The sequence below is a fragment of the Eubalaena glacialis genome, chromosome 8 (assembly GCF_028564815.1).
Source record: "Eubalaena glacialis isolate mEubGla1 chromosome 8, mEubGla1.1.hap2.+ XY, whole genome shotgun sequence".
Lineage (NCBI taxonomy): Eukaryota > Metazoa > Chordata > Mammalia > Artiodactyla > Balaenidae > Eubalaena > Eubalaena glacialis.
The window spans coordinates 52,944,869-52,961,783 of NC_083723.1; the positions used below are offsets into that span (position 1 = coordinate 52,944,869).

Sequence of the window (16,915 nt, forward strand, 5' to 3'; positions counted from 1 at the left end):
AGTGATTAACTTGTGCTGCCAGGTTAACTAGTTTGGGGGTAGATTTTACAATAAAGCTTCTTCTGCCTTTTTGTGCATAGATTGGAAACTTTCGTGAACAGGGACTCCAGTAGAGAGCTCCTAGCTCTGCTGTGCATATCCACTCACATTCAGACTCCTGTGCATATCCACTCACATTCAGTTGTGTAACCAGCCACATTCCCAGTTTTCCTGTACTGGGCTTAATATATGCCCAGCAAGGCCCAGACACATCTGTTTGAGAACTTGCTTTTCCACAGAGTAATAGTGGGTTAGACCAGTGACTGTTCACATACTACAGTGTGATACAACATTATAAGTTTAGGCTTAATTTACATTTTAGGTGCCATTTGTCAAATTAATTTTTTTAGTGAGGAATACTGATACTTATCTATTATAAAAAAATAAATACCTTTGAAAAAAATTACCTAATACTCTTCATTAACACCTCTGGTTCATTTTAATTAAGGGCCTCTTGCAACTAGAAAGCAAGCTTTTTTGGTCAACCAAAACCAACATTTGCAGCCACTTACGTGTGTGGATCAGGCCTATCTTGATATTTTGCAGCATAAACAAACCATGGAAATAAATTAACCCCTGCAGTTGATATAGGACTGTAGGTGTCATTCACAGCCTCTTTTTATCAGAATTTTGTGTTATTCAACACGGCCTTTTGTTTTGCATTGATAACTTTTAAAGAAACGTTGCTGGTTATTTCTAAAATTCTGGAGTTTTTCTAATCTTCAGCGTAGAGCTATAGAATTCTGTATTGGGCAGTTCTTTCTCTTTCCACATTTGTAGTGTAAGAGAGCATCAATGCTATTTAGTATACAAGCTCACTATTCTTACAATTTTCTACTATTTCAAATAGCTAAAAATTTGATATCCAGAATGTAAATGATATGAGAATTAAAGAATATATTAAAATGAATTTCAAGGTAAGGAGATTGGATAAAGACTACTATGGCAAAAGGTCTACTTTGCATTCTGAGTGTAAATCTTTTCTATCATTTTTGAAATTTTATTGGAGGTCACTTTGCCTGTTTAACAGTTCCATATTATATGTAAGCTGGACTTTTCGAAGAACACTCAGGCAAAGAGGCAGTAACAGTGGAACCTGTTTTTGTTGGTTGAAGAGGTAGAAAAGGAATTAGGAGGGAGGATGTCATGATCCATTTTACCTGCTCTCTCTTTCCATTTTTAACTGGACTTAGTTCTGCCTCTCTTCACAACAGTAAGAAAGTCACTCACCACTTTCCCAGCTTCTTACAGATGCTTCGGAACCTGACGTGTGTACTCTGGGTTTTATTATCCATTGTTCTTGTCCTAGACTTAGGTAAATGGCTTTAGAAAGCCTTTATTTATTAGAACATATAAATGTCATTCCCTGTAGGTCTGGAGTGCATACTTCAGAAATCTTACAAAATTTATTTTTAAAAGCACTTTTTTTTATGCATTGGTTTTCCATAACGTCTATACCCAAAAATATAGGTGATGTTTTAGGGAAGGAAAAAAAGGTGACAAAATTGTATGTTTAGAGAGCCTTGTAATAAAAAAAAAAATCTCATTGCTTGAGGCGTTATGTATAAAGAGTTTTAAAAAATAACTTTGCTAAATAACGTATTTTGTGGCTAAAATTCTCCTAACCTCAGCCCTCCCACTGCCACCACCATTTGTCATATTTCTTCTGTGCACACTGTTCCAGGGCCTGGCTAAGCAGCTGCCCCTCTTATCACCGATTTGCTCACCTTGTGTTTGTTTTCCTTTCTTTGCAGAGACCCTCCTTGATGACTTCCTTCTCACGTACACGGTCTTCATGACAACTGACGACTTGTGCCAGGCGCTGTTGAGGCAATATCCTTCATTAACTTCAGGATGCTGTGTCGGCTTCCTCTCAGACAGATGTCTCACATTAGGAATTAACTGCCTTTCTTCATTTACTCAAACCCTCGGTAGAGTGTGGCTATGTTAAATATTCATGTCTTGATAGCCAAGGTGAAAGATGAAATGAGACAGACTAGGCAGGGGGAACTGGAAATGAATGCAGAGCTGCTGTTTTCACATTCTACGTCGTGGGTAAATTGTGCTGTCGATATTATGTTTTCTTCAAACCTACATCTCAAGACTTTAGAATCTGGAGATGAATTTGGCCTGCTGGGTAAACACCAGAGTCAAGAGGTTGAGTGGATTGGCAATAACTGAACTTAGAAGACAATCAGTCAGTTAGTGCCAGACCATGTGATGGGAAAACATACATATGTGATAGTGTGTTTCTGGGCAAGTATCCCGGGGGAGACAAGGATTCCCCACTTGGGAGGTCTTACCCCCGTAATCAACTGTCATCGTTTCAGAGCTTTGTCAGGGCACGCTGTCTTAGGATGATGGATGTGATTAGAAGGTTGATGACCAGTTAAGGAGGCTTTAGGATTGCATACACTAACTAGAAGAGATGCAACAGATCAAAGGCTGGAAAGCCATGCCAAGGAAAGGCACTCAGAGTTTCCGAACGAGTGTCTTGCCTCACAACGTTTAAGGAAGAGTTTTTTCTTTATCATTAGTCAAGCCATGATAGTTACAGGAAAAGAGGAAAAGAACATTTGCATAAGTGGAAATAATGTAAGATAAATCTTTATATTATGCCTTTCAAGAGAAAAACTAGAAGAAATAGATACTTCAGTAGATTCTTTTTGTGTTTGCTTGAGTTTGTTTCACAGGTAGAAATCAAAGAAATCAGATGTCCTTGATGTACTTTTTTTTTTTTTTTCCTGAGTTAGTTGCTTTAATTTCATGGTGACATAACAAGGATTATAAGTATTTTTTCTCCAGATATAGCCATTCTGAAATGTTCAGGGTTAGCTATTACTTTTCTCCTCTATTTTATTTTTTATTGAAGTATATTTGATTTACAATGTTGTGTTAATTTCTGCTGTACAGCAAAGTGATTCAGTTTTTTATATATATATAGTAGTATTCCATTGTATATATATGTACCACATCTTTTTTATCCGTTCAGTCCTTGATGTCCTTTTGCAGGTTGGGGAGACAGTGACTGAATTATGTTTTAAAATAGTTACAAAGCCTGATACAGAATTGATTCCTATTTTGCAATTATATATCAGCATTAAAGAATATAGAATCCTGTCCAGTAACCCCAAAACCTACCTGTGTTTGGTATCATAGCATTTTCTATTTCTAGTTAACTTTTCAGTGTGTCCAAGATACTCAGAATGATAATTTGGGGGGCAAAAATGCTAGGTTGTTTTGGAAAGCGCCAAGCTTCTGTCTCATTCCTAAGGCTTTAAGCATGTTGCCTTTGAGGTTGTTATTTTTATATAATTTTAAAATCATAGTTAACACATAGTCATTGTATACAAATTGGGAAATGCTTATAAGTACAATAAAAATAATTCATGTTCTCTGAAATCTCATTACCTTAAGAAGCAACTGTTAACTATCAGTATATGTCTTTCCAGGTAATGAATATATAAATAAGCATAGTTAATAGAAATAGATGATCCTAACGTATACTTTTCTTACTTGCTTTCCTACTTAACAGTATACTGTGAATGTCTTGTGTCAGTAGATATAGTGCTGGACCATCAGTTTTATGGCTATAGAAAAGCCCATTAAATGGATGTGCAGTAATTTATTTAACTGTCCTCAATGGTTGAAGCATTTAGGTTATTCCTATTTAATATTTTTTTATTCCAGTGAAAATGAAAATTAGCGGCCCTTTTTTACTTACATTTGCACATTTATCCATTTCTTTTTTTTTTTCACATAAATTCCTAGGGTGAGCATTTGAATCATATCACAAATTATGCTCCAGAAATCTGTGCTCATTTGGTGCTACTTTAGAATGTGAATTTCTGATGATCAAAGTATATCTGGCCTAGTTCTGATCTAACTTTTATGGAAACAGTGTCCACCTATGTAGTGAGGCCAGATCTCTTGGAGCCCATTAATCTCTTGTGACTAATGGGCCACCTAGGGTCTCTTGGAGGTGGCATTAACCCATGCTGCCTATGGAGCTATGTCAGCAGCTGTCAGTTCTATGGTCCAGTCCTTATCCTCACGGCCTGCCACCACGTTATGTAAATCGTATTCCTGGGCTTACCCTCTTCAGTGCACACCTTTTACTCTCCCTACACATATTCTTTTCTTCCTGCATATTCAGGTACTTGTAGATTTTTTGGAAAATGTGCTTTAGCGTATTTTGTGAAAGCAAGCATAAACGGATCTCTTCATATTTTTTACTTGCAACAATGTAATTTTCTTAACCATTTGCACCTATTCTGCTAAGAAGTATCAAGGCAAAGAAGAAAACTCAGATGTTCCTTGTCGGAAACGGAAGGTCTTGCATCTTGTTTCCCAGTGGATTGCTCTGTACAAAGACTGGTTACATGAAGATGAACATTCAAAAATGTTTTTAAAGGTAATGTAAAACATCCAGTTATTGAGTAATTCTTTTATGCCAAATGACTGATTTCAAAAATCTCATTCGTAGGTTGCAGTCATCTAACTTGTTTGTAATATTGAAGTTATGATTCAAAGTATTAATTTGTTTTGACCTCTGAAGCCTGATATTCCTTACATAGAAGAAGGCAGGTTTTATAGTCACTCATTTAAGGTTATTTATTTTATATAAGTCATGGGAATTTTGACTGCAAATTAAGGAACGTAAAATAAAACATACTTTAAAACTTGATACTGTTTAGTATGTTGAGATGTATTATAACTTTAAACTAACAATTCCCATATCTACAATAATGGGATAAAACATTTATCATTTAAAACCTATAGTGACAATGTATACATTATGAAACCTTTTCAGGACCTGGTATATTTTGAGACATTAAAGCAATAATAACTTATAAAATAGATACTAACCTAGATTTACATTTGAAATTGGATAAGCTGATAAATGTGTCTAATCATTAGTAGGCTGCAATATCTTTTCAATACCGATGATTCTCTGGAGATGGTTTGTAAACAGTTGGATTCTTTTGGCCACCAAAACCGTATTAGCTGTGCAAGTTAACACAGAGAAGGGGTACAGTGGAAATTGAGCAGGGAAGAGTTCTATTTCAGAATAGGCAAGTATCTAAACTGATTTTGCCTTTCGTGAAGGAAATCACTTTGAGTTCAAAATTCAGATATCACTTAGACATCCAGTTAAAAACTGGTTTAAATCAAGTCTCTGACTAAACTAATGTTATTTTCAAAACAACTAGGTAGTTTAATTCAATGGATTTTTTCACTCCCAAATGGTTATGTGGATATTATTTCTAACAATATAGAACAGGCATGGAAATTTTGAGTAGCCAGCCAGAGATCTCTTAAGTTTCCACCATTCTCTACCTATAGCCTGTAAAAGCTTCCACAGAGCCACACCAGTTGAGCGAGGGGCTAGGAGGCGGAGTCCCACTCAGGAGCTCATTGGTACCTGGTTTAACCCCCAGCGTTGTTCTGGATTCCACTTATTTCCCTGAGCAGGTTAACCACTCTGTGAATCTTAATCCTTACAAAATAGGCATCAAACCAATTAAGCTGAAATTTTCTTTTTCCCCCAGACCATATACAGAAATGTACTGGATGATGTATATGAATACCCAATACTTGAAAAAGAACTGAAAGAATTTCAAAAGATACTTGGAATGCACCGTCGTCAGTAAGTAATTTTCCTCATCACAGTTAGTAAAAGAAAGCAGCACAACATGTGATAGAATTGGGGATGTCTCATATATATCATTTTGAACATTTTGAATCTGAGATTTATCTTGATTCCTTAGGTTTTCTAGTAGTAAATATTTGTTTTTATATCTCAAGATGAATGAACACTAAATCAAGCTTATTGGCTATTTTTTTTTAACCCTGTTTGGTATGATAGAAACAAACTGAGCCATGACAGTCTGGGTACATAAGAACAATTATCTAATAAATTATTATTTAGTTTTAAAATTGTAAATATTTAACTTGTCATTTGGGAGAACTCATAGCTATCTCTAATGAATAGGAAAAAAGTTTTATAAATAGGTCCCAGCAAGTCATGGTGCATTTTTAAAGTTCAATTTTATGAGTTCCCTGAAGTTTCTTTATCAATTCAGAAAAATTAAAGGAAAGCATTTATTCAGTGACTTTTGTTATATCCAAGGTGTATCACTAAGGTATCTATCATTAGTCTTTCATATTGCTAATACCTGACTTTACTCTGATTTACCACTAACTCTTATTGATTTTGGTAAATGAAAACATCAAGTCATTATTCAGTTTTCAGATATAGCTGCAAAGTTAATCTGAAGGGAAAAATTGTTCTCTGATTTACAATGTAGTTTCTACTTTTTAAACGTAAAACACATCTGTTGTCAAGTTGTGAAAAACTTCTATTAAGATTTCAGCAGTCACAAATGCACTTCTCATAGGAAATGTTAATTCAGGCCTTTCAGATTATCGATTTGAGATTTAAAGCCTGACTTAATTTTAGTAAAGAGAGATCCTATGTAGTAAAGGGAGATCCTGACTTAATTTTAGTAAAGGGAGATCCTATTTAGTAAAGGCTATATAAAGAATTTTAGGGTGCAAACAAATTATGTATAAACCTTAGTCCCAATCAGGAAAAGCACACATTTAGGAATTCAGAAATGAGTTGCAGGGTGTTAGAAATGAATGTTGTGAATTTTGGTGGTCTTCTTTTATCACAGTCTACACTGTAATAAATTTCGATAGCCTAAGACCAGTATGAAAATATGAACAAACAAATGAAGCAAAAAAGAAAAAGAAAGAAACCTTTACATCAGAATAATCCCCTACATGGAAGTTGATCTACGCTGTAAGGCAGGCCTTCTTACAGTTGGGAAAATTTAATTCTGGTTTAGTACACATTTAAATGCATTAAATAAATTAATGGAATTTAATACATTCCATTTAAAAACTTACATAAAACTGAGAAATAAAAGATTTAAGTAAGAAGATTGTCTAAGACATGATTCTTGCCTCTTTGGTACAAGGTGATGAAATATGTCTAGATCCTGGAATAAGATTTGAGCTGGGGACCTGCAGAAGATCCCCCAGTTCCACCACACATAGAAACATCCTGGAAAAGATCTGCCTTGGCTGACTTATTTAGCTATCTAAAGAACAATAATTTCACCTAAAATCTAGCCAAATATGAGAAAACTTAGAGTTTCTGTGGAAATAAATCCAGTTATTTCCTCAATGCTCCGTTTCTATGGGTAGAAAGCAAAATATACCTGTTGAATAAATAGCTTCTTTTCTTCCTGGTTCACTGGAAATCCAGAGCCCAATGTCAAGTGTGTTATGCATAGTAAACTAATGAATACTGTGTGTTTTATCTTTTTGAAAAGCAAAAACCTCTGCCCACTGCCTGAAAAGGAGTCTCTGTGACAATCACTACATTATTCTGGGTTTGAGACAAAGACTGATGTCTTGTCCTTTTCCTTTCAGCACTGTAGATGAATATTCACCACAGAGGAAGGTAAGGCAGCCCCTTCTGTCTGAAACGGGGTGATCTGGTTTGGAGGCCTGGCCTTGGCCCACTTGGTATTTCTTCATAATTAATGAACGCTGCCTCTAGCAGAGGAGGGCCAGGTGGGGAGCCAGGGGCTGCACCTTGCCTCCCCGCTCCTACCTCACTTAGCTTTCCCTGTGCTTGTGCAGATTCAATTTCAGCCAGGTGCCCTTGACTTTATGACATTCTGAATTTTTGTGGTGCGTTTTGGAGTCTCAGAGCTTCCCCAACGTCCCCAGAATGATATAAATTTGATTTTTAGTCATTGATATAAAGATAGAAAACCATCTATGCAAGACTCTTGCGTGCAAGGAAGTCTTGTAAGAAAAAGGTTGGAACCCTTCAACCCAACAGAAAGAGAGATGGTAGCCAGAATGAATGTGTTTCCTCTTCAACTTGGGGCGGGGGAAATGCTAAATGAGATGTCAGGCACAAGTTTTGTAGGAGCTGATATATCAGGTGATGGATAATCATAATGAATCATGTACCTATTTCTCTTAAGCAAGTCATTGCACTACAGCAGAAGTAGGAAACTATCTCGACGTGGCTTTATCCAAAAGCAAGGTTGCTGTTGGGATGGGGAAACCATGTCTTTCTCAGGAGAAGAAGCTATGGGTGTTTGTAGTAGCCAGGGTTAAAAATCACGCCCATATTCTCCGGCATGTTGCAGAGAATCATTTTGGGGGCTTTTTCCCTTGGCCAAGGTCTATCATGTTGCTCAGACTCTCCACCTCCACATGCATTAATTGAGGCAACTCCCAGTTTATTCCTCTAAGATTAGATGGGTGGATTTCATATTAAAAAAAAAAAATTGGCACGCCCTTTTAGAACATGTTGCAAACAGCTCTAGTTTTCCAAAGGGCAGCAATACATTCATTCATTGTTCTTGTTCTCCCTTCTTGCAGAATAAAGCCCTTTTCCACCAATTCAGTCTTAAGGAGAACTGGCTCCAGCATAGAGGAACTGTGACGGAAACAGAGGAAAGTGAGTATGGTTTGAACAAGGGTCTGGGGCAGGTGGCGTAGCAGCTGATCACCATCGTTCTCTGACTTTAACACATCAGCCTGCCTTTAACCCTTTCCAGATGCCACACCCCTAAGACAAGCACGTTAGCATGCACAGTGATAGTTTTTCTTCTCTTGCTGTGGGCATTACAGTTTTCTTCATCACAGAGTACTGTCCCAGGTAAGGAAAGGAGACTGCAAAGAGCCCCCTGCGTTCTTGGGGAGAGGTGCAAAATGGACTGGAAAAGCAGCCTTTCCCCTTGGCTGCCTTCTCCCGTGCTGCCAGCCCATCGCCTGTGACTCACTGGAAAGTCCACTAAAGCCACCGCGCAGGGCTTTGGCTGAGTCAATCCCTGAGAGTTAGAGAAGAAAATCTTGGAGAAAATAATGAAAGGAAGGATGTGCAGTCGAAACTCCTCCAAGGCAAGGCTCTGCCGGGCAGTGCCACACATCCATTGTGTCCTCAATCAGTGCTGCTGGCAAAAGGGCTCGTGACCCACCCTGAAGAGGGCTGCTCCATCGGTGCAGGGGAAACACCTCTGTAGCACGCTGAGGGTGCTGATGTGCTTTTTTTTTTTTTAATTTAATTAATTAAGTTATTTATTTTTTGCTGTGTTGGGTCTTCGTTGCTGCATGCAGGCTTTTCTCTAGTTGCGACGAGCGGGGGCTAGTCTTTGTTGTGATGCGCGGGCTTCTCATTGCGGCGGCTTTTCTTGTTGTGGAGCACGGGCTCTAGGCGCACGGGCTTCAGTAGTTGCAGCAGGCAGGCTCAGTAGTTGTGGCTCATGGGCTCTAGAGCACAGGCTCAGTAGTTGTGGCGCACGGGCTTAGTTGCCCCGCGGCATGTAGGATCTTCCCAGACCAGGGATCGAACCCGTGTCCCCTGCATTGGCAGGCGGATTCTTAACCACTGCGCCACCAGGGAAGCCCCTGGCGTGCTTTTCTACATTACTGTTTTATAACGGAACCGGAAATGGTTTCCTCCTGTTTAGATAAGGGTTGAGTCAAGGGCAGAGCTGGGAAACACAGCAATTCAAATGTTCATGCTATTGTGACTTGGAGACTTTCTCTTTTAATTCGCCTTTCCTGACAGCACTGTGTGGACGTTGAATATTTATTAAACTTACTGAATGTTTAAACAACAAAATATCACAGGATACCTCTTCTGTTCCATTGTTTGTGTATAACCAAACATGATGGCACTCGTTGGGTCATAAGTGTCACCTGTACCAAGTGGAGGAACAAATGGAATGACCTTACCTCCTCATCTCTCAGTTGCTGACCTTCCTTTCCCATTTGTCTTACAATTAATTGTATAATTTTCCAAGCTGAGTTTCAAAGAGTCTGAGTATTTCAAGACCCCCCCAACTCCTCTTTTTGTTCATCATTTTACTGAGCAAGCTGTAAACTTTCCTCACATCTAGTAGTTTGTAGACTGCATCTTTGCCTTGCTCCAAAATTCCGTCTTTTTGTGGAAGGAAAAAAGCCTTTTGTCTCTCACAAGTCTGTTGACAACACATAAAACAGCTATTTGTTAGATGCTATGGTTTTAGTGACACACCCAACCAAACCCAAAACAAAATACTGTCAGTGCCTCTTGGTGGCATGTTTACTTTGAGGTTTGTACTAGTAAACCCATAGTTTGTCTTTTGCTTCATTTGCATTTCTGTGCAAACATTCCTGGGTTTATTTTTGTGGTGCCATTTAAATTGCATATGAAATTTCTCTAGGACCTGCACTCCCCATTTTTTTTTTTTTTTTTTTTTGCAATCTAGAAGAGAAGAATATCTAAGTATATTATTGTCCTTCTGTCTTCAGTAAAGAAGCTGGTGTTTTATACATTCAGAATGGCTGATACAAGAGACAAATAACGTGTCAGTTATTTCCATTGCTACAGTTTCTGCTATTAAATCATAAAGGAAAATTTTTTCCAGGGCCCATTCACCCTGATAGTGATAATGTCCTAGTAATAATGATTAGTACCACAGACAAGAAAAAGGAAATTAAAAAGGCTGGAAATGTGACCTCCATTTGAAAACTAAACTCACTACCACCTTGATACGGGCGGAGGGACGGCGCGCGGAGGTTCATTCTTACATGAGCAAGAAAGCTGAAGCCAAAACCCATAGCAAGTGACAGATTTTTTAGATAAGCTTATGAGAATTCAAATAACAAAATGTGGTGGTCTTTACTGAGCCACTGGGCCTGTCCAGAGGTGAAGTGTAAAACAAGAATGTTTGAATTAGACTCTTTAATAGACTGCTTTGGGAGATCACAGCAACCCTCAAAGAAGGGACTCCGAAGTCTACTCCCTGTTGCACAGATCCCACTGTGTTGTGGCCAGGCTGCCGCTACCCTGAGCAGACGCTTCTGCATGATGTGGGTCTCTCACTACAGTATGGGATGCTTAAGCACTACTCCACCTTGCTCAGCAGCTTTATCGCGTCTCCATCTCACGTGTGTGCAAGCTCGCATTGCTGTGCCCTCAGGCAGCCATGTGCACACATATATATGTAAATCTAGCTGTGTCTGCTCTGTGCTACAGGGAATAGTGTGGCGGGTGCCTTGATTTGGGTGAAAAGTCTGTACCTCATGGCCACAGTTGTTCTCTGTCTACTCACAGTTCTCTCACCTCATGCAGTTTTCTGTCACGTGTATATAACGGAGCACTCCTATGTCAGCGTGAAGGCAAAAGTTTCCAGTACAGCCCACGAGATCCTGAGAGTTGTGGCGGAAAAGATCCAGCATGCGGAAGAGGATCTGGCTCTGGTAGCCGTCACATTCTCTGGGGGTAAATTATTTTCTGTCTTTGAATATTAATCTTTCACTGGATTGCCTCCAGGAGGAGAGAGTTGACATTTTTATGGAGTAAACGTGCAGCGCGTCCCTTCTGGGTCTGCAGCTGGATGACCACTCTAACAATAAGAAGCCGCCTACCAGAGGTGTTTCCATGACAACAGTTGGGTACTGTTGGATACTGAATTTCCTCCCCAAGAACTGAACAGAGAAGAGCGCCAGTGTTTTGAAATATATTATAAAGCTTTACATATTTTGTACTCTAGATAAGCCTTCTGTTTTCATATTTAAATTAACTTGGGAAACTGCTAAAGGATGAAATTACTTTCCGAAGAAAAAAGAAAGGCAGCCTTGAACTAGTCATTTTGCTAGCTGACAGTTTAATACGTAGAGACTCCCTATTGAAGGAAATAAAAACTGTACAATAAGCCGAAAGCTCACAGGCAGTGTTCCTTCAGGCAGACATGGGGAGTGAGCCCTGGCTATAGTTTTTGCCTCTGTTGGGCCTTATTTATCCTCAGAGAATGGTTTATTGTCTGTTTTGAATAAGATCACACAGATTACAAGCTGATACTATTGATCTGTGTGACCTGAACAGACCCCTGCGTTTTCACTGGAGCCTGTCAGATCTCAGTGTCACTGGCCTCCTTTTTTGGCTTACGATCTTTATTTAATATCTCATTAACCCTGAGAAAAATACAAAGAAAGTGACTTAGTCCCAGTAGTTGAAAAATGGGAGTACTGTGTAAACTAATCAGCCAGAGATGGGGCGGGCCGGGGAGGGGGGAGCAGATAAAGGGCATTCCTGTTTACCCTTTGTTATCATTCTAGAGTCAGGAGAAGAAGATCAGAATGTATTGTACTTGATGCAAAAGCATCATGTGACGGAACATTGCCTCTTTCGCTTTGTTACTCAGAGGCAGGTAAAATGGTCCTACAAGCTAGTTGATTACATATTCAAACAAATACAGCCCACCTCCCCTGTCCTAGTAAGTGAGTCGCTCCTTCCTCTCCCTAGGCGTTGTGCATGCCATCAAAACATTCTCTAAAGAAAAAGAGCAAAAATTTCAGAAACGTGGGGACTACGTGAATTTTAATCAGGGAGCAGTTGAACGTTTAATAAAATATATTAGGTATTCCAGATAAATATGATATTTGTATATTAATTTTAAGTGACCAAAGATATTAAATGATTCTAAACAGTATTAAGCTTCATCAAAGTCAGCATTTGCCTCTCAAGGCAATACCATTACAGAAAGTAATCACTGGGTCCCCATGCAGACGGAAGGTGATGGAGAAAGAAGGACCCTGAGAGAACCTGGTGGCACAGCTGAGACCCACACCCCCTTGGAGGCTGACTCAGAGTCGGCCCAGGGCCACACGTGAAGCTGGGAATTAATGAGTGGGTCTTTTACTACCCAATATCTGTTTGATGGCTGTGAAATACGATTTTTACACTCTATTAGATTCATCTCTCGTTCTAATGTGTATAGACTTATAGCTAATCATCACTAGCAATATCAGTTTATCTCTTGAATTATCTCACAGGTTTGGAAATATGCCATCATTTTCCATCAATTAGTAGTTTTGTCTGTTAAGAACCTTTCTGCCTGCAGCTTCATATCCCCCAAGCAATAATGTTCTTATGAAGAAAAAAAAGCCCACAGAGCTTAATGTATTCCTTGCTCTGGTTACGTAATTTTTAATAAATGTTTTAAATGCTACATCAAAATGAAATGACAGTGAGATCTACAGTTATTTTCTTTTTGTTAAAAAAAGTTTAGAGATGTTGGCCCTGTTGTAGGTTTTGTGGATTTTTCTAAAAGGACTGGTACTATTACCCTCACAGCTTTCAGTAGGTTTCTAGCTGTTTTGTACCCAAGTTAAGTATATACGTATGTAGTAACAGAAACCTACCCAGTTACTCAGAGCTTAAAATCCTATCACTTTTCATCGTTCATGGTGTAGTGACAAATCTGAAAGTAAGAAAAACACTTCTTAGCAAATGGAAAAATTACTGTCTGAAAGCCATGGCATTTGCAGAATGCAAATTCCATAGCAAACACAGAATGGCTCTTATAAAGTCAGATTTAAGGTATATATGGGCACACAGAGGGTTGCTAAAGAGGGAGGAGATAGAAGAACGTCAGAGCCCGGCCATGTGGGACCATTTACTGCCGACGTCAACAGCCCGACATGACAATGCTACTGATCTTTGCAATGCTGGGCCATAAAGAATGTATTCGAGTATCATTTGTGTACTGTGTATCAAGCAGAAATGTTCAAAACAAAATCTGGCGCTTGAACTGATTAAGTTATCCAGAATAAGAGATGTGGCATATTGTATTTCCAACCATGCTGGGTAACTGGAGGGCTACCTTAGGAGAGGCTGATTATGTCACAGTGGAATAAAGTTGAGTATCACTTTGGTCGATTCCCGTCTGCATCTTGTAGGTGGGGGGAGGACATTTTTCTATGAGAAGCCTATTGTGTTATAAGGGTCCAACTATGGTAGAAAAATGGCCAAAGGACAGGAACAATAGGGGAATAAAATAGAAGAAGAATAGATGAAAATATTCACCTTGACTAGTAGTCAAGAAATACAAAGTAAACTGAGAATCTATTTTTGATTTTAGCAAAACAGTAAACTTATTCAAAGGAATGGTGAGCGTTGGTGGGTGTAAGAATTGGAAAGCAGTTTGGCAGCTTGTATCAAAAACTTTAAAAATGTTCCTTCGCTTTGACCTAGGAATTCCACTACTGGGAATCTATCTTAAGAAAATCATCTATAAGCAGCCAAAGATTTATGCACAAAGATGTTGACTTTGGCAATATATATATGGCTGCTGTAATAATAGATCCCATTTATCAAACCCCTGTTATGTGCTGGTCCCTGTGCTAGTATTTAGCATGGTTCTCGCTATCTAATTTATATGACCAAAAAAAACTGGAAACCATTAAATGTTCAACAATAGAGGAAAGATTAAATGATGGCGTAATAGACTGTTATATAACCAATTACACATGACGTGACATTATAAATAATTTTGACAAGTGGGTAAGTACTTAAAATAGGAATATAAAACCACATAAGGAATAATTACAAATACATATATCTATAGTGATTATTAATGCAAACATATAAATAATAGTTGTGACCATATGTACATGTGTGTACACACATATTTGCATAAAGATCAGGATGGAAATATACTCAACTGTTACCAATATTACTATCATATGGTTACTTTAGAGTGATGGGATTATGAATGAATTTTACTTTCTTCCCTAAGCTGTTCTGTGTAAAGAATGACTAAATATTATAAGAATGAATCACAAGAGGGTACCTCTTTATGGACAACGAGCATTGATTATCTGGTATCATTGTATCGCATATGCAGAACGGAATTAAATCTACTTCACATCCCATTTACTTTTAAATATTTTTCTTTGGCAAATTTCACTCTTTAGATGTACTGTGAATGCCTACTAGGTGTTCTTGTGTTTCTAATTACTCTTTTTTGTAAATAAAGAAAAGCATGAACTTCAGCCAAATGACTTGGCCATCTCCAAATCCCTTGAAGCATCTGGTCGGATATATGTCTACCGGAAAGACCTGGCTGACACTTTGGTGAGTACCTTTAGCCTTGTACTCGAAACACACAGACACACATGTCAGACTGAGAACATGTATTTGTATGTTTTAAAATGAATGTTAGAAAAATACATCAAGCTGTTTCCTCCTGTAGTCAACAATACACTTTTCAAACAACACTGCTTTTGCAAATCAAAGGCAGGCCCATCTTTAGGGACTCTCAACCCCTCCTAAGTCACAAACGCTATTTCTCTCTGAGTCCCTCTGAAACAAGGGATTTGAGAGATGTGACTCTTTCTCTGATGGAATCTTAATTCCATTCTTCTTTTTTGGTGGATATATAGGGGTTAGGCTGAGGAACGCATCCTGTGTGGATTTAAAGGGAAAGAGACTCTGTCCTTAGTACCTGTCCACTGGGTACACTTTGAGTGTGCCATTCCTTTGAAGAAAGGGTGGATGGTTAGCCTTCCCTGTGTAAAATGGCACATAACAGTGGAACATCAGATGCCACTGAAGCGTAAGCGTATAAAGAAATGTAGAACCCACACTGTATGTTATTTTCCGTCCTAAATTTAAGAACACTTACACCTAACTAGATGATTTGTTGTGGTTGTTGTTCCTATAAACCTCGGTCTCATGGTTGCTTTCTCAACGGTAGGGTCAGGCCTCAGATCCATCGCCCATAAAAAGTGGGCTGTACCAGATCGTGATTGTATCATCCAGACTCATGGTACTGGTCTGTTCCATGGAGTCATCACCAGGTTGGGTCTTTCCAGCTGGCTCCTGTTGTATATATAATGGAGGAATCTGTATACCATGTGGGTTAACCAAAACTGTTTATACTAAAAGTATCTTATGTAAAATTATCTGCAAGATATCAAGCTACCATAATGACATTAGTCACTCTTATCTTCACACTTTCTACCAGACATGTATGTACTAAGTAATTTACATACAGTATGTCATTTAACCTTCCTGCTAACCTTGTGAAGTTCAGAGAGGCTGAGTGACTTACTCTAGCTTCCCACAGCCAAGCCAGGGAGAGGGCTAGGATTTCAGTCCAGTTATATTTGACTCTGGAGCTCCTGCATCTTCCTCCTTGTACATGATGAGGGAGAAAAGGAGAGGGAAACCCTTTGTCTTACTTGGGATTTCCCGATTCTGAGCGTCCTTCTGCAGGTCACCAGGCCTGTGTCTATACACGATGTAATTCCACCAGTGAAACTTGACAGACAGGATGCTGCACAGCATCTTTGAGTAAATAATGAGATTGATGTGACTGCCCGCCACCCTCCCCCGCACCCTGTGAAGGAGAAGAATCTAATATGCAGTTGCCCTAGGCTCCTGGTGATGGAAGGACCCGCACTCTAATTGTCTCCCACCCCCCAGCCCTCACCCGCCACACCCAGACTTCTCATGTGGTTCCCTCGTGTGCGTTCCCAGAGCGCTCTTCTGCTGCGGTCGAGGGCCTCGGAAGAGTAGAGGGCAGGCCTGGGGCAGTGTCTTGTGGGATAAACAGGTGCTGTGAATTCCGGGTTGAGCCAGATGCTATGCTGTACTCGGATGCTTCCCCCACCAGCTTTTTGCACCACCTGAAAGTTTCCCATTGGAATCAAAGTTTAGGTGATTTCATCTCCAAAAGATTTCAGTTGAAATGGAACATTGTAAGGGAAGGATAACATGTGAAACCACTCATATCCTCTGTGCTTGTGCATAGATTAGCCTTCGTGGAAAGCAGGAATCATAGCCCTGAATGAATGGAATAGAGAAATAGAAAGTGTTTCTTGGAGAGGGCAGTAGACTACCTTGAGTAACCAGAGGGCAGTGCCAGGATAGGGGGCACATTTAGGGAGAAAGTAGGAGGGATAAAAAGCCAAGTGAAAATACCCTTACACCTCCAAATTACTAAGCAGAGATCTATGTTACTTCCCAAGTCGTGGCTCTTTGAATGTCTTCAGTGCAGCCCGGCGTCCA

At 39.2% G+C, this 16,915-nt stretch overlaps 1 protein-coding gene across 1 annotated transcript in view; it reads left to right on the top strand.

Annotated features, from left to right (window-relative positions):
* RAPGEF5 (Rap guanine nucleotide exchange factor 5) overlaps positions 1–16,915 on the top strand; it is a 218,158-nt gene that overhangs the window by 169,191 nt on the left and 32,052 nt on the right. The window contains exons 12-18 of the mRNA XM_061198504.1: positions 1,794–1,872; positions 4,309–4,453; positions 5,592–5,689; positions 7,483–7,513; positions 8,452–8,530; positions 11,192–11,341; positions 14,880–14,977. Of these exons, the coding sequence (XP_061054487.1) occupies positions 1,794–1,872; positions 4,309–4,453; positions 5,592–5,689; positions 7,483–7,513; positions 8,452–8,530; positions 11,192–11,341; positions 14,880–14,977 (680 nt within the window). The remainder of the gene's footprint in view (positions 1–1,793; positions 1,873–4,308; positions 4,454–5,591; positions 5,690–7,482; positions 7,514–8,451; positions 8,531–11,191; positions 11,342–14,879; positions 14,978–16,915) is intronic.